The sequence below is a fragment of the Musa acuminata genome, chromosome BXJ2-10, assembly GCF_036884655.1.
Source record: "Musa acuminata AAA Group cultivar baxijiao chromosome BXJ2-10, Cavendish_Baxijiao_AAA, whole genome shotgun sequence".
In the NCBI taxonomy this organism is placed as follows: Eukaryota; Viridiplantae; Streptophyta; class Magnoliopsida; order Zingiberales; family Musaceae; genus Musa; species Musa acuminata.
The window spans coordinates 33,273,188-33,297,500 of record NC_088347.1 but is presented as its reverse complement, the minus strand read 5'-3'; the positions used below and the strand labels follow the sequence as shown (position 1 = coordinate 33,297,500).

Sequence of the window (24,313 nt, the reverse complement as noted above, 5' to 3'; positions counted from 1 at the left end):
AAGCCATTTGCATTCTATTTCCAAAATCTCAAACTAGGGGAATAATCTACCTTCATCGATCAGAGATTTCAAACAGGCCAGGGGCTTACTGCTTTGCAAAAAAGAACAGACTTTTCCATGAACCTTAATGAGTAAACCTGGAAGACATTTTGTGTTGGCCACTGCATAGACCTTCCAATTACAACATTACTACCATATGACACCAAAGGAATAATTCTTTCACTGGACTGCACTTCAGTAGCCAAGGCTGGTGGTTGATGTAAGACAGCTCGTTGTCAAGGAAAAAGGTGCCGAATCACTGCTCATCTCCTGTAGAGAAATTCACATGTGAGTTAGACCATCAGCTAAGCCCTTCTCATCCTCCTCTGATACCAAATAAAAGGGCTCATTTCCCTTCACACTCACCTGCTCTCAAAATATCAAGAAGCTCAGGAACCTTTTCTTTGTAAGGTAGAACAATCTTCTCCCGGAATTTTGTATTTGATAATTGCACATAGTGGAAAAACTTGCCTCGTCGAGTCCACAAGCCTTTCGTATTCAACATCTCCAAAACACGAAACCGAGGAATTACCCTCTTCTGCAGACTCAATAGCAAGAGATATGATTTGTCGGCGATGAAGGAAGGGGTGTACCCGACTACATTGATAAAAAATTCCACTTTTCTGCGCAACATATCGAGGGAGATGCATAAGAAGGTGGGTGCTTTCCTGACTGCAGAATAAAACTCCGACTCCGACCACCCGAAGCTCCTCATGAGCTCGACCTTGGCCTCGAACCTTTCTTGGCTTACGTTGTGGAGAGCATCAAGTGTCCGCACGAACATCCGAGATTGCCGTGGCATTCCCAGCTCATCGGCTCTCGCCACCAAAGCTCGGAGAGACACTGGTTTCAGTGAGATTAATTTTGGGTGACTTCTCAAGACGACAGAGACCCTTTCTTCAGGAATGCCGCACTCATCCCTCAAGAACTTTAGGTTAGGATGCAATTTCTTCTCAACGCTGGAGTGGAAAAACCGTGTTGTCTTCTTGAGATGCTTGAGAACGAGCTCTCTCGATCCCAAGAGACTTTCCCATATCTCCAATTTGGGGGCCAAGGAACGGTGAACGTTGCGGCGGAGGATGTCATCGTTATTCCGGATGACATCGACGATGTCAGACTCCGATAGGCCCAAATCGCGTAAGAACTGAAACTTCGGGGCGAGGTTCTTCTCCACGTTGCAGCAAAGGTAATTGGGTCTCGAAGATATCACCTTCCTGATACCGGCGCCGTCGAAGCCGTGAGATCTCATGAAGTTAAGGACGGCGTCGGGTTTCTCGGTGGCTCGGAGGTGCGCAAGCGGTTTAGAGAACTTGGCTGCCTCGGAGGAGGAGAACCCGCAGGAGTTTACGAGGTATTCCACCATGAAGTGGGGATCTGGAGATATGGTGCCGCCTACGGCGGCGGCAGCGTCGACAGAGGAGGAGAAGAAGAGATCTCGAAGGCAGCTGGTGGTTTCGAACAAGGGCAGCAGGCTATTGCGGCGGAGTACGGAGCGGAGCGTCGCAGCAGCCATTGTGGGACAAGAGAGCAGCCGCAGCGACACCCTAATTACAACCACCCTACTTATACGTAGTGTGTATAACTTTCGCTATACACAAGAAATACAAAATTATAGGAATAAATTATTTATATAAAAAAATATGGATAAAATGATCTTAAAATACTAATTTGACAGGTTTCATCTGTACTCAAATCTTTCAGTTTAAGTATAATTATTTACTTTCTTTTCTTATGAATAAAATTTATAAAATAAATATTTAACATTTTAATTTAAGTGATATTATTTTTATCAATTAATTAAATACATATAAATATTAAAATATTTATTACCTAGGAGGGCTTACATCTTCTTGTTTAATAGGGGCGATTGCTTTCCTTTTTTTTTTTTTAACAAGGTCAAATATGAATAAGAGAGGTAGGCGCTCCTATATTTTAAAAAAAATAAATATTTCCTTTTATATCTTTAAGTGTTGAAAATTTTATTTTTCGATTAAAATATATTATAACTATTCATGCTATATATAATTTCTAAAATTTTATTATATTCCTTCAAATATTTAAAATTTTATTTTTATATTATAATTATTCATATTATAATGATTTTTAAAATTTTTATCTTGCATGCATCAATAATATTTAATTTCTATTAGATTTGTATAATAGTTGAGCAAAAATAATATTTTCCTTTCAATGTAATTTTATATTTATAATTTATTACTATTTATTATGTTTTAATAACTCAATAGCAATAATTATGTGTTTTGATTATGATTTCATGATTTTATAATTTAAAATTAAAATTTTAATTAAAATTTAGGTTGAAATCTGCTTAGTAAATCAGGCTCACTCATAGGCTAAACCATAACCCGTAAATTAGATTCAACCAACATGCTAAGCTTAGTTAGTCACTTAATCTAGTCCAACATGGATAATCATATGTTGTACATATCACTAGTACATCGACTACCTTAACATTACTATACAATTTAACTTATTATCTTTATTTTATTTCATTTGTGTTCGATTGAATAAAATCTAATTTGATAAATTTAAATCGATTGAATATGATTATGAACCGATTTGATTTATTGAAATCTATTTAATGTAAATTAAATTTAATGTAATCTAAATTATATTAGCATACTTTTACTTATCAAAAATAAATAAATAAATAAATTATATTAGCATGGTTTTAGATCGATTAAATGAGAATTAGATATTGGTTCAATTATGTTATAGTTAAATCCAATTCAATTAGATCGATTTAACTAGCGTTAAAGTCAATTAAGGACTAATTGATATTATTTGATATTAATAATATTTAAAAGATAGATAAAATAATATATTTTAATATATTATTTTATCTCGATAGAAAAATGATTAATATAAGATGATTTTGTTTTCTTAAAAGGCAAGTAAAGTGATTTCTTTTATAAATTAATGGATTGTCGGTTGTTGTAATGGTTCTTCCATCTGTTATTAGGAGGAATGTATGAGAAATATCACTCTATCTATTGTTGGGAATGTGATATGAATTTGTCTCCATGAAGAACATAAAATCATTCTACAGAGTGAAACCTCTCCGTTCATTATTAGAAGAATGGTCATTTGGATATTTAATATAATCAATTGGATGATTAACTTTTCGATTTATATTTATGTTACAAGATGTTACAACTTAATATTGTTAAAATTATTTTATTTTATTTTTTTCAATTAACATTCTAATAGCATTAGACTAGATTCCAATAAAGAGCATAGCTTCCTTTATTGCTAAGTGGATCTAGTTGAATGTTTATTTTTTACTTTGTATTATTATGTTTCTCAATAAAACCTATGATTATTTGTAACTTTTATTTTTGATATATAAATAAATTAAAATATATATTTATAATATATATATTAAAAATGATATTTATTGATGTATTTATAAAATATTGTAAAAAGAAATTTAGGATATGACATCGTTGTCGTCTTTAAAAAAAAGAAAGAAATATATATATATATATATATATCAGACTCGTTGACTTGTGTTTTTTTTGTTGTTATATAATATGACATTAGTTTTGTCATTTTTGTTGGTTGACGACTTGTTGTTAACTTATTAAATTAATTTTTTTAAAAGAGGAATTATTTCATTTCTGTCTCTTTTGTTCTTGATCTGTGCTCTCCAGCAAGATGGGGAAGTATGCTATCATTACTGGTCGATAGCAGTGATGTTATTCTTAGACAAGGATATCTTGGAGTTCCCAGCCACGTATGGAGTTGATGTCTGAGGAAAAAAGATACCTCTCAATTTCTCATTTTCATTTTTCTTTTTGATAAGCTGAAGTTACTTCATGTCTGATTTTTATTTTTTATAGCAAATTGTTTTAATAACTGTAGGTTTCTGACGACTCCTATTATGTAGTGATTCGGCTTAACGTTGTGGATTAAAAGTTAAATTACTTAATTACAGATGCCTTTTACTTGAACGAGTAACCATTTCTGTGTGCCTATTATGTTTATTTCCACACCACTTTTGGACCCTGTTTTTTTTTTTTTTTTTCTCGTAATGCTTCAGCTCAACTCAACTCTTCAGCTCAACTTCAAGAACTTAACAGCTTATCTTAGATTTCATCTTTCCTGTTCGATTATATAGTGAACAAATTGCAACCATCAATATTCAAAAGATCCTGTAATTGTTAGGTAATCTTGGTTAACTGTAGATCATTTATTAGTTTAATAATCATGCAAATCATCCAATAAAGTCATGAATTTTGTAATCATAGATTTTTTTCTTAACATAAATTAATTATTATTAATCATATATTTATTATAATTAATTAATTAATTTAGTATACTTTAAACTAATTATTATTTAATTATGTGAATAAATTAAGAATTTTATCAGTTTATTAAATTATTAATTAATTTATTTCCTAATGAGTGATATGATTCTTAGAAGGTAAACATTTTAAATTTTATTTTTGTGTGTGAACAATGTAAAATTAATATTACAATCGAGAAGAGTCCGTCTTCTACTCCTCCCTCGTTCCTCCAGCTTAGAAGTTAGATGGAGGATTAAGAAAATTTTTTTTTGAGGATAGGATTGCAAGGACGAGTAGGATTCTCTATTTTCTTTTATTATCATTTTTTATTTATATTTTAAAATATTTAATAGTATAATTTTTAAACTAATATGATGTAAAATAATATTTTAATTTTAAAATATTATGATTAATAAATAATGATTATTGAATTATGATGGTAAAATAATTAGTTAATTTAATAATTATTATAATTTATTTAATTAGACATATTTATGTTTAAAAAAATTATGTATGAATTTGTATAATTTAATTAGTTTTAAATTTAAAATTATGAATCCAAATTAGTTAATTCTTGAAAAAGAATGGATTTAAGGTTAATTATTATTTTAAAATATTTTAAAAATATTAAAATATAATTTAATAAGATGAGTTAAATTAATGATTTAACGTAAGTTGATTAACCAAACCAACATATAGTGACTAAGTATGACCTAGCCATAGTGGTTAGGTATAATCCAACACATAATTAGGCAAAACTCAATTGTCATTTTTCTATTAGCTAATTAGATCTAAACATGATCTTGAAAGTAATCTTGATCGATCGACGATAAAGTAAACGAAGAGGAGACCTCGAATGCGATGGATTTTGAGAGATTATCATGGTGAAAAGAGGAGATGAGTTTTGAGAGATTATCATGATGAAAGGAGAAGACGCAGAGAGATTATCATGGTGGAAGGAGGAGACGGATTTTAAGAGATTATCATTCAAATAACATTCTAGGATAAAGGAGGTATCATAATTCGAATAACTGTCCAATGCATGAGAAATAAAAATTACTGTAATAAATTATTTATATCAAAATTATGGATAAAGTGATCTACAAAATATTTATATGATTTTGTATCTTTATAAAAATACAAAATTATTACCAAAAAAGGAAAATTTTCATTAAAGATTAAAGTGGATTAGATACTGAGCTAGACTGATCTATCGTTACAAGACCCAAAAAAAAACATAGAGAATTTACGGTCCTTCCATGATGCGGGAAACATGGACCACATCGACAACATAAAGACTTGAACAAAGAAATAAAAGAAGGAACCAGCGAATCGACTAACTCAAGGGAATTAGTTCGATTCAGATATTGGAGAAATCTAGTTGTGCAGCCTTCTGAAGGCTTTCAAGTAGAGCAGAAGCTTCAGCTATGATGATGACAAGTTGCATCCACCAAATCCAAGAATGAACTCCAAGAATGAAGAGATCTGCACCTGGAATCACAAAGGGTGGACGAGCAGAAGCATCAGCTATGATGATGAGAGCATAGTTAGCACTAAAGCTGGTGACTCCTGATCAACCCAGTGCAACTGGTCTTTCAAATCCCATTGAAGCCACTGCATACTAATATTACAATGCATAAATCAAATTTGAATATTCCAATTAGTTCATAAATAAATAAGTTTGCAAAGAAGCCTCCACTGACAAGAGATAACACCTTCTTAGATATATCCAAATCCATAAATTGGGTGATGACTCATTTAAAAACAAATTACAGAAACAACTCTTCGGTGTTTAAGTTTTTTTCAGCCAGTTAAATCATTAGAGTAATTACCACTCAACAATTTCTTGTGATCTTTGGTGATATTTTCTATATACTGCATAACTTGATCTGAAATATGACTCATCAGGACTTACCCAAACAAAAACCAATCCAGAATTGAAATTAATTTGGACAAAATCCAAAAGTCCCTGCGATAGATCCAAAGGTCATCTCAGTTGGACTGTCATGTAGAATTTCTAAAACATGCAGTTTACAGACAAACCAACAATACTATGCCAAAGACATTCAGAAAATAATTTAAGCTAACAATCAGTAAGACAGAACAAATTTGATTTCTAATCAATGCTAATCTAGCTTGCCATTAAAGAAAAATCCCACACCTCAATACACCTTTTGATAAGCCCTTTGCATTCTATTTCCAAAATCTCAAATTAGGGGAATAATCTACCTTCGTCGTTGGCAAATTAGACCATCAGCTAAGCCCTTTCCCAGCCTCCGATACCAAATGAAAGGTATCATTTTCCTTTACACACGCCCTCAACTCTCAAAATATCGAGCAGCTCAGGAACATTTTCTTCGTGGGGGAGAACAAACTTCTCCAAGAATTTGGTATCTGATAATTGGAGAATGTATGGAAACTTGGCTTGTCCAGTCAACAATCCTTTCGATTTCAACATCTCTGTGACACGAAACCGAGGAATTACCCTCTTCTGCAGACTAAATAGCAAGAGATATGATTTGTCGGCGATGAAGGAAGGGGTGCAACCGACCACATTGATAAAAAATTCCATTTTTCTGCGCAACGTATCGAGGGACATGCCTATGAAGGTGGGTGCTTTCCTGACAGCAGAAGAAAACTCCGACTCCGACCACCCGAACCTCCTCATGAACTCGACCTTGGCCTCGAAACTTTCTTTGCTTACCCTCTGGAGAATATTAAGTGTCCACAGGAACATCCGAGATTGCCGTAGCACCCCCAGCTCATCGGCTCTCGCCACCAAAGCTCGGAGTGACTTTGGTTTATTTGTGATTAATTGTGGCTGACATCTCAAGACGAGAAAAACCCTTTCTTCAGGAATGCCGCACTCATCCGTTAAGAACTTTAGGTTAGGATGCAATGTCTTCTCAACGTTGGAGAAGAAAAACCATCCTGTCTTCTTGAGATGCTTGAGAACGAGCTCTCTCGATCCCAAGAGACTTTCCCACATCTCCAATTTGGGGACGATGGAACGCTGAACGTTCAGTAGGAGGATGCCATGGTTCTTCAGGATGGCATCGACGATGTCCGACTCCGATAGGCCCAAATCGCGTAAGAACTGAAACTTCGGGGCCAAGTTCTTCTCCACGTTCACGCATAGGTAATTTGGTTTCAAAGATATCACCTTCCTGATACCGGCGCCGTCGAAGCCCTGAGATCTCATGAAGTTAAGGACGGCGTCGGGTTTCTCGGTGGATCGGACGTGCGCAAGGGGTTTAGAGAACTTGGCTGCCTCGGAGGGGGAGAACCCGCAGGAGTTCACGAGGTATTCCACCGTGAAGTGGGGATCAGGAGATGTGGTGACGCCTACAGCGGCGGCAGGGTCGACAGAGGAGGAGGAGAAGAAGAAGAAATCTCGAACGCGGCAGGTTTCGAAAAGGGGCAGGAGGCTATTGCGGCGGAGTACGGAGCGGAGCGTCGCAGCCGCCATTGTGGGACGAAAGAGAGCAGTCTCAGCGGCACCCTAAGACAAACAACCCGCTTCTATCTGCAGTGTGTATAACCCTTCGCTAAGCACAAGAAATTCAAAATTAAAGGATAAATTATTTAGATAAAAAAAATAGATAAAGTGATCTACAAGATACTAATTTGACCGTTTCATTTGTAATCAAATCTTTCAGTTTAAGTTTAATTATTTAACTTTTTTCTCATGAATAAAATTTATAAAATAGATATTCAATATTTTAAGTTAATATTATGTTTTAATAAGACACTCAGATGTTTTCATTATAATTTAATGATAGTATAATTAAAAATTAAAAAAAATAATTATGATTAAAATTGAAATCAATCAGTGTACAGACTCGATCTATAAGATAACCCACATATTAGACCCATCCGTCAAACTAATATGATGAACTTATTAAATTAATTTTTTTAAGAAATAATTATTTGGTTTCTTAGGTTTTTGTTCTTGACCTTTGGTCTCATGCAGATAGGAAGTATGTCATTGTTACCGATAGATGGTAGAAGTTTAATGATGTTATTCTTAGTGACGGAAAGATATATTGGAAATAAATTTTTGGTTTACGGGAGAAAAGGTGGTTTATGTGGAAAAAGGTGACCGGAGTTCTTCTGATTTTTTAAGTAACACATTTCAATAATTATGGGTTTCTAATTATTCCTAACAGAAGTGATTCGACTTTGGGTTAAAAGTTAAATTGCTCTTATTAAGATATGTCTTGAACCATTTTTTTTTTTTTTTGCATGGCAATTATGTTTTTAAAACCACAATCGAACCTTTTTGTTTGCCATGCATGCATGTGAAAGAAAGCCTTTTATGATTGAATTTTTCTTGATGAATTATATTTTTTTTTTTCCTTGGTGCATTTTCATGTTATACTTTTACATCGTTTTCATAATGCTTCATCTCAACTCTTCCCTCTTTATATAGATGTTAGGTGTTCTGAAACTTCAGGAACTTGTAGCATATTCTGGATTTTGTCTTCTCTGTTTGATTACATAGTAAACAAATTGCAACTATCAACACTCAAAAGATCTTGTAATTGTTAGGTGAGCTTGATTGACTGATGATAATTTATTAGTTTAATAATCATGCAGATCATCCAATAAAGTCATGACTTTTGTAATCATCGATAATTTTCTAACACCAATTAATTACTTTAAATCATGTATTACTTTATTTAAATTAATATTTTTATTTATATAATATGATTAAGAAAATTATTAAATTATTATTTATCTTTTATGGAGAGCTCAAGCTCATCTTTCCTCGTTCCTAGCTCCGAGAGGGAAGGGTTCTAAGAGGAAATGATCAGGAGGAGAGTAGATTTTTTTTATTTATATTTTAAAAAATATTTAATATTAGAATTATTTTAATTTATATGTTATAAAAATAATTTTTTATTTTAAAATTTTATGATTAATAAATAATGATCATCGAAAGTATATTTATGTTTTAAATAATTAAGTATGAATTTTTATGATTTAATTACTTTTAAATTTGGAACATAAATCTAAATTAGTTAATTTATGAAAAATAATAGATTTATGATTAATTATTATTTTATAATATTTTAAAAATATTTTTAAAAATATTAAAATCTAATTGAACAAGTACGAGTCATATTTAACCTTAGTTAAGTTGATTGACCAAACTAGCCTATGTGGTTAAGTACAATCTAACTGACGTGACTAAGTATTACTCGATCTATGTGATAAGTATGATTCAACTCGTATGGTTCAAACTGTTGAATCTCAGATTTTGATGATAAAATCAATTGATGGGTTATTTGATCTAATCCATATTATTGAGTTAAGTGTGCAGGATTAACTACGATAAACTGAAAACACAAAGCAAGTATACCGGAGTCGAGTTCGATGAACGTTTAAGAGTTCGAAGAATCGTCGGAGATGCTGCCGGAACCAACCGAGAAGAAATCGGGAACCTGTTGGAAGTTCGCCGAAGAGATCGTCGGAGGTTCGCAGAGATCACCGAGAAGTCTCAGCTACTCATTAAAGTCATCACAAGTTCGGGAGCGTGCTTGGACCCCGTCGAAGGAAGTTCGTCGAAAAGCTCGCCGGAACAAGACTTGACGTTCGCGGTTAATAAATTGCTTAGGATGTGTTTTGTTATGTAGTTCACTTGTAATTAGGATTAGGATTAAGAAGATAATCCTATATCCTGGTTAGGGGCCAACTGGGGCCAAAGTCAGATTTGGTTTGGGCTAAAAGTAAGCCAAACCAAGTGAACCGGAGAGCCAGGCGGTGCACTGGGCGGTGGCATCGCCCAGCACCCGAGTGCTGGGTGGTGACACCTCCTGGGCTGGGCGGTTGCACCGTCCAGCACCCGAGCGCTGGGCGGTGGCATCGCTTGGTTGGGCGGTGGCACCGCCAGCATCGGGAACCCAAAGAGAATTTGAATTTTGGAGCCCAAATTTGAATCCTCTTGAGGCCTATAAATACCCCTCAAATCTCAGCCGAGAAAACAACTTTTTGAGCAGCAAGAGTTTGAGAGAAAGGTCTTAGAAAAGTGTTAGCTTGTCTTCTTTTCAATTTGCTAGTGTTCACCTCATCTCTTCTCGAAAATCTGTAAGAGAGTGAACCGCTTATAAAGAGTTGTAAGAGGGGTATTTACCCTTCCATTTCAAGAGACTTGCTAGTGGAAGGTGGGAGCCTCATCGAAGAGGGGCCTCGCAAGTGGAGTAGGTCATTTGACCGAACCACTCTAAAATCGACGTGATCCTTGGTTTGCATTTCATTATTGCTATTTACATTATTACAAACCTTCTTATATGCATTAGTTCCTTATTACTTTTGCTGTGCATATTTAAGAATACGCTTTCAAGATTAAGCTTGTCAAGTTCCGCTCTTATCATATGAAAGATTTTTTTAAAAACCGAAGTTTTAATCCGCTGCACTAATTCACCCCCCCCTCTTAGTGCTGCTCCGATCCTAACAATTGGTATCAGAGCAAGGTTATCTCTCATATTTGGTTTAATACCCAAGAGAGATGGCTTACTCCGGCATGCAAGAGGGCCATTCTATCACACGTCCACCTATGTTTAATGGGTCGGATTACACGTATTGGAAGACTCGGATGAGGATCTTCCTCATTTCTATGGATTTTGAGCTTTGGACTATTGTTGAAAACGGATTTCAAAAATCTTCTCTTCCGATGAGCGAATGGAATGAATCGGAGAAGAAGGTTTTTGCTTTAAATGCAAAGGCTATGAATGCCTTGTTTTGTGCACTAGACAAAAACAAATTTAATCGTGTTTCAATTTGTGATTCGGCTTTTGATATTTGGAGAACTCTTGAGGTCACTCATGAAGGCACTAGCCGAGTGAAAGAGTCCAAAATCAACATTCTTGTGCACTCTTACGAATTTTTCCGAATGAAACCAAGTGAGTCCATCGGAGACATGTACACCCGGTTTACGGATGTCATCAATGGAATCAAAGCTCTTGGTAAAGATTTTACTAACTTTGAACTAGTAACTAAAATCTTAAGATCCCTCCCTAAAAGTTGGGATCCAAAAGTTACGGCCATTCAAGAGGCCAAAGAACTCATTGGGTCTCTAATGACCTACGAAATGATATGTCAAGCTCATGACGAGCTCGAGAACCCCCTTCCAAAGAACAGGAAGGATATGACACTCAAATCACAAGAAGACCACTTGAAAGGAACATCAAGTGATGAGGACAGTGACAATGACATTGCATTTTTGACTCAAAAATTCAAAAAATATTTAAGGAAGAACAAATTTAAAAATAATACAAAAAATAAATTTGAACAAAAGAAGGATCAAGTGATTTGCTATGAATGCAAAAAACCGGGACACTACAAGAACGATTGCCCTCAAGCCAAAAAGAGAACACCAAAGAAGAAGGCGCTCAAGGCAACATGGGATGACTCAAGCACATCCGAAGAAGAGGAGTCCAACACCGAGCAAGTTGCTCACTACGCCCTAATGGCCTTCGAAGAAGAGGTAACAGATTTAATTAATGCAGATTTACCTTATCATGATTTATTAAATGCCTTCCATGAGTTATTTGATGAATGTAAGACAATTAGTAGAAAATACAAATTGCTAAGAAAGGAGCATGATAGTCTTACTTGTGCTTTTGATAAATTGAAAACTGAATATCATGATTGTCTAGCTCCATGTGCTAAATACCATGATTTAGAAACTCTACAAAATGAGAACTTAGTACTTAAGGACACCTTGAAGAAATTCGAGGTTGGTAGCAAGTCCTTAAACATGATCCTTACAAATAAGGGTCACGTTCCTAAAAGGAGTGGAATCAGATTTGTGAAAAGTACTCACCAAAATCCAACCACCTTCATTAAAGGTCCTATCTTACATGTTCAACACCAAAGCAATTGCAATTTTTGTTGTAAATATGGACATATAACTTACCAATGTCCATTCAAGAAAATTAGTCCGAACAAATTGATTTGGGTTCCTAAAGCAACCATAATCAAGTCTATGCAACATGATAAACAAGTTAGATTAGTTTTTGAGGTATCCAAAAGCAAATGGTACCTAAAAATAATTCCTTCTTGTAGAAACATACACCATCACATGCTAGGAGCAAGAGATGGTATCTTGATAGTGGATGCTCAAGGCATATGACCGGAGATCCATCCCAATTCACCAAGCTCACTAGCATGGACGAAGGCTATGTCACCTTCGGAGACAACAACAAAGGCAAAATCATTGGCAAGGGAACCATAGGTAACAAATCAAGTTTTTCCATTGATGATGTGTTACTAGTTGATGGATTAAAACATAATCTATTGAGCATTAGTCAATTATACGATAAAGGTTATATCGTTAGATTTGAATCAAATATGTGTATTATTGAAAAACCAAATCATAACATGACTATGATTGCTTTAAAACAAAATAATGTCTATACCATCAATCTTGATGAACTAAGTAATGAAATGTGTTTCTCCGCCATAAATGATGATGCTTGGCTTTGGCATAGGAGATTAGGCCATGCAAGCATGAAAACAATATCTAAAATCTCATCTCAAGAATTAGTACGAGGAATTTCGAATATGAAGTTTATTAAAGATAAGGTATGCGATGTATGTCAACTAGGGAAACAAATAAAAACAAGCTTCAAACCAAAAAATCAAATTAGCACCACTAGACCGTTACAATTGATCCATTTGGACTTATTTGGACCAATTGATACAACAAGTCTAGGTGGAAGCAAATATGCTTTTGTGATTGTGGATGACTACTCTAGATACACTTGGACCTATTTCTTAGCTCACAAAAGTGATTGTTTCAAGTGTTTCTCTAAATTTTGTAAACTCACTCAAAACGAAAAAGGGTTCATGATTTCATCAATTCGGAGTGATCATGGTGGCGAATTTCAAAACCATGACTTTCAAAATTTTTGTGAAGTTAATGGATACAACCATAACTTCTCCACTCTGAGAAATCCCCAACAAAATGGAGTAGTTGAAAGAAAAAATAGAAACCTACAAGAAATGGCAAGAACTATGTTAAATGAACACAGTTTACCTAAGTATTTTTGGGCCGAAGCCGTAAATACGGCTTGCTACATCATGAATAGAGTCCTAATAAGACCTTCCTTATCAAAAACTCCATATGAATTATGGAATAACAAAAAACCAAATATTTCCTATTTTAAAGTTTTCGGTTGTAAATGCTTTATTTTAAATGAAAGGGATGCCTTAGGAAAATTTGATGCAAAATCCGATGAAGGCATCTTTCTTGGTTACTCTTCCGTTTCGAAAGCTTTTCGGGTTTTTAATAAAAGAACCTTAGTAATTGAAGAGTCTATTCATGTAGTTTTTAATGAAGTCTCAAATTTTAAGAAAAATAATTTTGATGATGATCTTGGTTTTGATAATTTGAATTTAAATGAACCCCCTCCTCAAAATAGCAACTTGGATGCACCTTCTTCCGAAATTTCCTTACCTAAGGAATGGAAGTATATAGATGCTCATCCAAAGGAGCTAATTATAGGGGATACATCTAAAGGGGTTCAAACTCGTTCCTCTTTCAAGAATTTTTGCGCTAATGCCGCCTTCCTCTCTCAAATCGAACCTAAGTGCATTGACGAGGCCATAAAAGATGATTTTTGGATTATTGCAATGCAAGAGGAATTGAATCAATTTGAGAGAAACAAGGTGTTGGAGCTTGTTCCTAGACCTAGTGACCATTTAGTGATTGGTACTAAGTGGGTCTTTAGAAACAAGCAAGATGAAAATGGTATCGTGGTTAGAAACAAGGCTAGATTAGTGGCCAAAGGTTTCAACCAAGAAGAAGGTATCGATTACGAAGAAACCTTTGCTCCTGTGGCTCGATTAGAAGCCATAAGGATGCTCCTTGCCTATGCTAGTTGTTATAATCTTAAACTATTTCAAATGGATGTCAAAAGTGCCTTCTTGAATGGTTTTATTTCCGAAGAAGTATATGTCGAACAATCTCCCGGATTTGAAAATTCTCTTCTTCCTAATCATGTATTCAAATTGACTAAGGCTCTCTATGGCTTGAAACAAGCTCCTAGAGCTTGGTATGAAAGGCTTAGTTCCTTTCTTATTTTAAATAATTTTACCAAAGGCAAGGTTGATACTATATTATTTATTAAATATTTTGAAAATAATTTTCTTATTGTACAAATTTATATCGACGATATTATTTTTGGATCTACGGATGAATCACTATGTGAAACATTTGCCAAATCTATGAGTCATGAATTTGAAATGAGTTTAATGGGGGAATTAACTTTCTTTTTAGGATTACAAATCAAACAACTTAAGGATGGTATATTTCTTAACCAATCTAAATATACATTAGAATTGTTAAAACGATTTAACATGGATAATTCAAAAGCAATAAACACCCCTATGAGTACTTCGACTAAGTTAGATATGGATGAAAATAGTGAAAATTTCGATCAAAAAACATATAGGGGAATGATAGGTAGTCTACTCTACCTTACTGCTACTAGACCAGATATCATGTTTAGTGTAGGACTTTGTGCTAGGTTTCAATCAAATCCTAAACTATCTCATCTTAAAAGTGTTAAAAGAATATTTAGGTATCTTAAAGGAACTCCAAATTTAGGTTTATGGTATCCAAAATCTGAAAATTTTGATTTAATGGCTTACGCGGATGCTGATTTTGGCGGATGTAGGATAGATAGAAAAAGTACATTCGGAACATGCCAATTTTTAGGACATGCACTTGTTTCTTGGACTTCCAAGAAATAAAATTCAGTAGCACTATCTACGGCGGAAGCCGAATACATTGCTGCGAGTGCATGCTGTGCACAAGTTGTTTGGATGAAAAATACATTGGAAGACTATGGAATTCACTTTAAAAATATTCCCATAAAATGTGATAATACTAGTGCCATATGTCTTACTAAAAATCCAATTCAGCATTCTAGAACTAAGCACATCGACGTTAGGCATCATTTCATACGCGATCATATCCTTAACAATAATGTTGTTCTAGAATTCATTGACACAAAGCATCAATTAGCAGATATATTCACAAAAGCCTTAAATGAAGACCAATTTGAAGGGAATTAGGTATGTTAAATTGTCCCTAAACAATAAACTTGTTTGATTGGATTTTCCGTAAAGTCTTTCATCTTCTTTCCATCTCTCGGTGAATCTAATCATTCTCCTTCAAATTCCATATGACATGTTGTGAAATCTTGAAATCGATTTTGATGACTTGATTATGAATTTCAAGTTACCGATTTGATTTAAATAAGTTTTATCTAAATCGTAATCTTGATCTTGCAAAATTGGAATCACAAATAATATCTTTTGGCATTCATGAATTGATACTTACAAATATGAAAGTATTGGCATTCATGACTTGAAACATTATATGCTTAAATTAATTATTTTCCTATGTTTCAAAATTCTTTAAATGCCTTATATGATGATTGAAAAGTAATATTGAGATTTTAATGAATTTAACGATTTGAATGAGTTTGTATTCGAATTATGATCTTGACTTTGTGAAATTACTACTTGAATTTTTATCCCAATCTCTCTCTTGTACATCTACAATTTCTATTATTTATAGAAAGAAGAGATTAGATAATATGAATGCATGCTGAATTTTCCTCTAAAATGAACTCTGCGTAAATATTTTTGCATACTTAATTTTCAATGATAAAATCGTTGTATGACAAAATATGTGCTTCAAGTCTCATTTCCCTTTTTGTTGATGACAAAGGGGGAGAAAAGTGATGACTTATATCATTCTTAATAGCATGACAAAATATGAATTGCAAAATCTTTGAGAAAAGTGATTGATATGAATGATTTATATGCCTTGCAAAATCCTTGAAAATATCACAAGATTGATTGATCATATTGAAAGCATGCCTTACATCTAAATCATAAAATTTATATTGAAAATCTTTATCTTCTGTCGTAGTAAAATTCGTCCCTTTTCATTTAACTTATGATTTTCATAGAAGTTTTGTACTCACTATTGTTTAATGAGGATCACGATAAGCTCTACCGTTAGAACTTATCGGGTTATGCTTGAATCCAATAGGATGGAATTCAAGTGTTTTTTTTATCCTCTCATAATATGACATATAGATAGGGGGAGTTATGTTTAACTCCGTCATCAATTGATTGTCATCATCAAAAAAGGGGAGATTGTTGAATCTCGGATTTTGATGATAAAATCAATTGATGGGTTATTTGATCTAATCCATATTATTGAGTTAAGTGTGCAGGATTAACTACGATAAACAGAAAACACAAAGCAAGTATACCGGAGTCGAGTTCGATGAACGTTTAAGAGTCCGAAGAATCGTCGGAGATGTTGCCGGAACCAACCGAGAAGAAATCGGGAACCTATTGGAAGTTCGCCGAAGAGATCGTCGGAGGTTCGCAGAGATCACCGAGAAGTCTCAGCTACTCATTAAAGTCATTACAAGTTCGGGAGCGTGCTTGGACCCCGTCGAAGGAAGTTCGTCGGAAAGCTCGCCGGAACAAGACTTGACGTTCGCGGTTAATAAATTGCTTAGGATGTGTTTTGTTATGTAGTTCACTTGTAATTAGGATTAGGATTAAGAAGATAATCCTATATCCTGGTTAGGGGCCAATTGGGGCCAAAGTCAGATTTGGTTTGGGCTAAAAGTAAGCCAAACCAAGTGAACCGGAGAGCCAGGCGGTGGCACCGCTTGGCTGGGCGGTGACACCTCCTGGGCTGGGCGGTTGCACCGTCCAGCACCCGAGCGCTGGGCGGTGGCACCGCCAGCATCGGGAACCCAAAGAGAATTTGAATTTTGGAGCCCAAATTTGAATCCTCTTGAGGCCTATAAATACCCCTCAAATCTCAGCTGAGAAAACAACTTTTTGAGCAGCAAGAGTTTGAGAGAAAGGTCTTAGAAAAGTGTTAGCTTGTCTTCTTTTCAATTTGCTAGTGTTCACCTCATCTCTTCTCGAAAATCTGTAAGAGAGTGAACCGCTTGTAAAGAGTTGTAAGAGGGGTATTTACCCTTCCATTTCAAGAGACTTGCTAGTGGAAGGTGGGAGCCTCATCGAAGAGGGGCCTCGCAAGTGGAGTAGGTCATTTGACCGAACCACTCTAAAATCGACGTGATCCTTGGTTTGTATTTCATTATTGCTATTTACATTATTGCAAACCTTCTTATATGCTTTAGTTCCTTATTACTTTTGCTGCGCATATTTAAGAATACGCTTTCAAGATTAAGCTTGTCAAGTTCCGCTCTTATCATACGAAAGATTTTTTTAAAAACCGAAGTTTTAATCCGTTGCACTAATTCACCCCCCCTCTTAGTGCTGCTCCGATCCTAACACAAACTAACACAATCTATATAGTCAAATATAATATAATATATGTAGTTAGACATAACTCAATCTATGTGACCAAGTACGATCTAACTTATGTGGTTAAACATAACTCATCCTATGCGATCAAGGATTGTCTAACTTATTTGATAGTTATGACTTAGCACATATGATTAAGTATAACTGAGCTCGTATGGCTAAGCATAATTCATTCAATGTAATTAAACATAATTTAGTTTATGATTATACATGATCCAATTCATGTGATTAAGTATGACTTAACAAATGTGAGTATATATAACCAAACTTATATAGTTAGATATGACTTAACTTATATAATCAAATATAATTTAAATTAAATATAATTTAACTTCTATGATCAAATATAATTAAATATAATTTAACTTCTGTGATTATATATGACTCGATTTATATGATCTATATTACGTGGTCATGATTTAACTCTTTTAAGTTAAAATCATAAAACTATATATGCATATGTTCGTTGTTGTTTCTCTCCGTACGTTAAAATTGTATAGCAGCATAGTACGGAGAACAGATACATAGTAGTCATATAAAGTAACCTTTCTAGCGATTTAATTTATGAGATTATTATTTCATAAAATTTTTCTGAGTTTCAGGTACTCATATCAAAACATTTTATGATTAAAGGTTTTAGATATTAATTTTGAATCTCGTATTTTGATGATGAAATTGTGTGTTTATGATTTAATCTGTATTTTGAGTGACGTATGATGCTTCGATCAGGATGAGATAATTAAAGCTAGAAAATCATGTTGGGTCGGAGGAACATATCAGAAGATTAGACGTCGGGCCGGTGAATCGATCGACGTATCGACAGAAGGCTTCGGGCCGTGGATTCGGGCATCGGGCCAAGAAGAGCGAGTATTGCGCCAAGGATATCGAAGTTACAGAGTCAACTGGCCGATTGAGCAATAGACCGCAAGAGAGGATAATGCGTCGAAGAATCGGACGAAGCGTCGAGGGACCAATGACATACCGGACAACTTGATTAATTGCTTAGGATTAATTGTCTCGATCGAAGTTTTGTTTTAAGTATGTAGGATTAACTACGATAACTTGAAGACATAAAACAAGTCTACCGGAGACAAGTTCGATGGATGTTCGAGAGTCTGCCGAGAGTTCGAAGATTCGTCGAAAGTGTTGTCGGAACCAACCGATAAGAAATCGGGAACTTGCCGAAGTTTTCGAAAGTCCGCCGAAGAGATCGTCGGAGGTTCGTGGAGATCACCAAGAAGGTTCGACTACATGCCAAGGACTCGCTGAACTCGCCACAAGATCGGGAGCCTGTTGGGAGTTCGTCGGAAGAAATCCGAGGGTGTATCGGAAGTCCGTCGGAAGATTGCTGGAAAGCTCACCGGAAGGAAACTCGGCGTTGCCGGTTAAAAACCTGCTTAGGACTATATCTTAATCTCGTAGTTTGCATTAATTTGGGTTAGGATTAAGAGTTAATCCTATAACCTGGTTAGGGGCCAACTGGGCCCTAATATGAACTAGTTTGGGCCAAATTTGGAGCTCAACCAGTGACCCGTAAGGACGGGCAGTGGCACCGCCTAGAACCCGAGAGATCGGGCGGTAGCGCCGCCGGACTGAGCGGTGGCACCGCTAGTACACTGTTAGTGTCAGACACTGACAGGCGGTGGCACCGCCAGCACCGGGAAACCCAAAAGTAATTCAAATTTAGAGCCCAAATTTGAATCCTCTTGGGGCCTATAAATACCCCTCAATTCTCAGCAGAGGACATAACCTTTTGAAAAGTTATAAATTGAGAAAAAGCCTTAGCAAAGTTTTTAGCAAGTCTTGTTTTCAATAGCTTAAGTGTTTACCTCCCTCCTTCTCTTTGAAAATATGTAAGAGTGTGAACCACTTGTAAAAGGTTATAAGAGGGGTATTTGTCCTTCCCCTTTAAAGTGATTTGCTAGTGGAAGTTGGGAGCCTCATCAAAAAGGGCTTCGCAAGTGGATGTAGATTATTTTGACCGAACTACTTTAAATTGGTGTGTTCCTTGAATGTGTGAGTATTTATCTTTCTGAAATCGTTATTTACATAGCAGCAAGCTTTTCATTTTCATCTTCTCACTATACTCAGAGCTACTTTCTTCAAGTCATTTATTGTTGAATTAAAATCTCTACACATTTACGAAGTCATTTTCAAACTTAAAAGTTTTAATCCGCTGCACTAATTCACCCCTCCTCTTACCGCTTCAATCCTAACAATTAATGTATGTATCAATCCATGTTCATGGATATCAAAATGCAGATATCAAAATGTACCTATGAAAACTCACTTTGTTGGTTTGTTATCGTAGAATGTATTGAGCTAAAGCAGGGATGAATTATATGTGGGGGAAGCAAAGTGACAGAGACAATTGTATATGTTACTCTCATGGTTGGAAGATTCAATCATAATGTATGTCCTTGACTGCCAAGACCTCCAGAATCATTCTTCCTCTATCTCCTTACCTGCTCTTCTTTATGTGGCCTCCTGCATCCCCCGTTATCTCACTCGGCATCCCCCGTTAGTTCTCAAGGGAGGAAGAAGAAGAGTTGAAGGCTAGCTAAGTGTTTCCCTTTTCATGTTGTATATTCATACATAGGTCAACAGATGTACTATTGTTTGATGATGATGGGGATGCTCCCTGGCGTGGAATGCGCCCGGTAGAGGTGCTTCCGAATCGATCGTCTAATGGATTCACTCACCAGTTTGAGGAGGTCATCCTTTAGCTTGTACACGAAAGGACATGAGACGCATTTGAGTCGTAGTTCCATGATGCAGTTCATCTTCTTCTTCTTAAACATTGAGTTCATCATTAATCGTCCTTATTTTTCAACTAATTTGATATAATATGATCACAATCAACCGGCGATGAAGTAAAAAAATAAAAGAAAACCTCGAAAGCGATAAGTTTCGAATAGGAATAGGAAGTCATCGTAACTAAGGATGAAGACAAGTTTTGCAACGATTATTTCAGAATAAAGGAGAGCCAAAGGAGCATCATAATTTCAACAACTATCATTCGCTATCCACGAGAGATTAAAATTATAGGAATAAATTATTTATATCAAAATTATGGATAAAGTGATCTACAAAATATTTATATGATTTTGTATCTTTAAAAAATATAAAATTAATCATTTATTTGATCCAAAAATAATTTATTGTTGCACCAGATTTGAAAAAAAAAATACGATCCTTCAAAACTTGATTTCTTTTGTTTAAATTAATATGCCTTGAATAGTATTTATGACTCGTAAAAAATCAAAAAAAAAAAAAAAAAAGCTCGATTGAAGTTGATGATGGATTATATGATATTTAATTAAAATTGACTGTACATCAATATACTATATATGTAACATAACACTTGTTAATTATAGCAGGCCACTTTTCAATCTGATCAATATACTATATATGTAACATAACACTTGTTAATTATAGCAGGCCACATTTCAATCTGAAGACATCAATCTGATCAATATACTATATATGTAAAATAACACTTGTTAATTATAGCAGGCCACATTTCAATCTGAAGACATCAATCTATACATTCCAACTTCGTGATCATTCATAAATACCCTATCCTTGTTTGAAAATGCAATGCGTATGTTATTGTATGTTCACGTTGCATCGATTCATTAACATGATATATAAGTGCATAATTTTGCTTTGATTCCTTGTCTTATTTAAATTTATGAATTATACTTTTCTCAGTTCCTTCCATATATTCATTTCATTAATGTATGTCTGACCAAAATTGAGACTTGTGTTGACATGAAGAAGAATAAAGATGGAACAACTGATATCAAAATTCATAACACAATTCACGCATTGATAGAGATGAGTGATGATCTACTGATCCTATCAGAAATGAGATACTGAATACATGCAAAAAAGACACGGATAGCCAGAAAAAAACTGGTTGAGAAACGAAACAAGATAGTGTGCATAAATCTAAAATACTAGTGATGTAAATGTTCATAAACTCTACAACAAGAACTAAAGCCAATTACAGGATCTTGCAATACACATTTAATTGTCACCTTCTGAGCTTACATGTTAGAGTTTTTGTTTTGTTTTTACCAAAAAAGGAGAAATTTCAATAAAGATTAAAGCGGATTAGATACTGAGCTAAACTGATCTATCATTACAAGACCCAAAAAAACAGAGAATTTACAGCCCTTTCTAGATTGACTAGCCAATGGACCGTGCGGTTCATGATGCGGGAAACATGGACCACATTGACAACATAAAGACTTGAAATAAGAAATAAAATGACATCCAAAATATTCTGAAGGAACCAGCGAATCGACTAACTCAAGGGAATTAGTTCGATTCAGATGTTGGAGAAATTTAGTTGTGCAGCCTTCTAAAAGCTTTCAAGTAGAGCAGAAGCTTCAGCTATGATGATGAGAAGTTGCATCCACCAAATCCAAGAATGAAGAGATCTGCACCTGGAATCACAAAGAGTGGACGAGCAGAAGCCTATGGAGGCATGCAAGAGTTTGTTGATGCGAGAAAAGCTTTAGCAATTCCAAAGGAGGTTGAAGACATTTCAGAAGAGCTGGTGACTCCTGATCAACCCAGTGCAACTGGTCTTTCAAATTCCATTGAAGCCACTGCATACTAACATTACAATGGATCAATCAAATTTGAATAATCCAATTAGTACATAAATAAATAAGTTTGCAAAGAAGCCTCCACTGACAAGAGACAACACCTTCTTAGATATATCCAAATCCATATATTGGTTGATGACTCATTTAAAAACAAATTACAGAAACAACTCTTTGGCGTTTAAGTGTTTTTCAGCCACTTAAATCATTAGAGCAACTACCACTCAACAATTTCTTGTGATCTTTGGTGATATTTTGTATATACTTACTGCATAACTTGATCTGAAATATGACTCTTCAAGACTTACCCAAACAAAAACCAATCTGGAATTGGAATTAATTTGGACAAAAGCCAAAAGTCCCTACGATAAATCCGAAGGTCATATCAGTTGGACTGTTAGGTAGAATTTTTAGAACATGCAGTTTACATACAAACCAACAATACTACGCCAAAGAAAATCAGGAAATAATTTAAGCTAACAATCAGCAAGACAGAACAAATTTGATTTATAATCAATGCAAATCTAGCTTGTCATAAAAGAAATATCCCACACCTCAATACACCTTTAGATAAGTTCTTTGCATAAAATTTCCAAAATCTCAAATTAGGGGAATAATCTACCTTCGTCGTCACAAATCAGACAAACAGTTAAGCCCTTTCTCATCCTCCGATGCCAAATGAAAGGTATCATTTCTTTTACACGCGCCAGCAACTCTCATAATATCAAGCAGCTCAGGGACATTTTCTTTGTGAGGGAGAACAAACTTCTCCATGAATTTGGTATCTGACATTATGAGAATCCATAAAAACTTGCATTGTCCAGTCCACAATCCTTTCGATTTCAACATCTCCGTCACATGAAACCGAGGAATGACCCTCTTCTGCAGACTATATAGCAAGATAGTTGGTTGGGAGGCGATGAAGGAAGGGGTGTACCCGACTACATTGATAAAAAATTCCATTTTTCTGCGTATCATATCGAGGGAGATGCATAAGAAGGTGGGTACTTTCCTGACTACAGAAGAAAACTCCGACTCCGACCACCCGAAGCTCCTCATGAGCTCGACCTTGGCCTCGAACCTTTCTTGGCTTACGTTGTGGAGAGCTTTAAGTGTCCGCACGAACATCCGAGATAAACGTGGCGTCCCCAGCTCATCGGCTCTCGCCACCAAAGCTCGGAGGGACTCTGGTTTCTGTGAGATTAATTGTGGGCGACTTCTCAAGACGAGAGAGAGCCTTTCTTCAGGAATGCCGCACTCATCCCTCAAGAACTTTAGGTTAGGATGCAATGTCTTCTCAACGCTGGCGAAGAAAAACCGTGTTGTCTTCTTGAGATGCTTGAGAACGAGCTCTCTCGATCCCAAGAGACTTTCCCACATCTCCATTTTGGGGACGAAGGAACGGTGACCTTTGAGGCAGAGGATGGCAGGGTTCTTCAGAATGGCATCGACGATGTCCGACTCCGATAGTCCCAAATCGCGTAAGAACTGAAACTTCGGGGCGAGGTTCGTCTCTACGTCGTAGCATAGGTAATTGGGTTTCATAGATATCACCTTCCTAATAGCGGCGCCATCGAAGCCCTGAGATCTCATGAAGTTAAGGACGGAGTCGGGTTTCTCGGCGGATCGGAGGTGCGCGAGGGGTTTAGAGAACATGGCTGCCTCGGAGGGGGAGAACCCGCAGGAGTTCACGAGGTATTCCACCATGGAGTGGGGATCTGGAGATGTGGTGCCGCATACGGCGGTGGCACGGTCGACAGAGGAGGAGAAGAAGAGGAGATCTCGAAGGCGGCGGGTTTCGAACAAGGGCAGGAGGCTATTGCGGCGGAGTACGGAGCGGAGAGTCGCAGCCGCCATTGTAGGAGAGAAGCGAGCACCCCAAGCTAAACCCTAATTCCTATATGCAGCGTGCGTAACCTTCGCTATGCACAAGAAATACAAAATTAGAGGAATAAATTTTGTATATAA

At 35.7% G+C, this 24,313-nt stretch overlaps 3 protein-coding genes across 6 annotated transcripts in view; all 3 read right to left on the bottom strand.

The window, feature by feature from the left end:
• The window catches only part of LOC135586355 (transcription termination factor MTERF6, chloroplastic/mitochondrial-like), a 1,825-nt gene extending 244 nt beyond the window's left edge, over window positions 1-1,581 (bottom strand). Inside the window, exons 1-2 of the mRNA XM_065129860.1 lie at window positions 406-1,581; window positions 1-309 (exon numbers count right to left, since the gene is read on the bottom strand). The exon at window positions 1-309 is cut by the window's left edge and continues 244 nt beyond it. Of these exons, the coding sequence (XP_064985932.1) occupies window positions 296-309; window positions 406-1,552 (1,161 nt within the window). The 5' untranslated portion in view covers window positions 1,553-1,581 and the 3' untranslated portion in view covers window positions 1-295. The remainder of the gene's footprint in view (window positions 310-405) is intronic.
• Window positions 1,582-5,542: 3,961 nt separating this feature from the next.
• On the bottom strand, window positions 5,543-7,860 carry LOC135625284 (uncharacterized). Of its 3 annotated transcripts, none has more exons than XM_065129854.1 (2): window positions 6,579-7,860; window positions 5,543-5,970 (listed from the first exon to the last, which is right to left on the bottom strand). In XM_065129854.1, the coding sequence occupies exon 1, from the start codon at window positions 7,816-7,818 to the stop codon at window positions 6,646-6,648; it is 1,173 nt and encodes a 390-aa protein (XP_064985926.1). In that variant the 5' UTR covers window positions 7,819-7,860; the 3' UTR covers window positions 5,543-5,970; window positions 6,579-6,645. The 3 variants fall into 3 exon arrangements, with proteins under 3 accessions (XP_064985926.1, XP_064985928.1, XP_064985925.1); XM_065129856.1 differs by having other exon boundaries at window positions 5,543-5,963; XM_065129853.1 differs by having other exon boundaries at window positions 5,543-5,840.
• A 13,869-nt stretch (window positions 7,861-21,729) lies between these two features.
• On the bottom strand, window positions 21,730-24,265 carry LOC135625280 (uncharacterized). Of its 2 annotated transcripts, none has more exons than XM_065129845.1 (2): window positions 22,968-24,265; window positions 21,730-22,355 (listed from the first exon to the last, which is right to left on the bottom strand). In XM_065129845.1, exon 1 carries the CDS (start codon window positions 24,200-24,202, stop codon window positions 22,976-22,978), a length of 1,227 nt encoding a protein of 408 aa, XP_064985917.1. In that variant the 5' UTR covers window positions 24,203-24,265; the 3' UTR covers window positions 21,730-22,355; window positions 22,968-22,975. The 2 variants fall into 2 exon arrangements, with proteins under 2 accessions (XP_064985917.1, XP_064985918.1); XM_065129846.1 differs by having other exon boundaries at window positions 21,730-22,348.
• Between the last annotated feature and the right edge of the window lie 48 nt (window positions 24,266-24,313).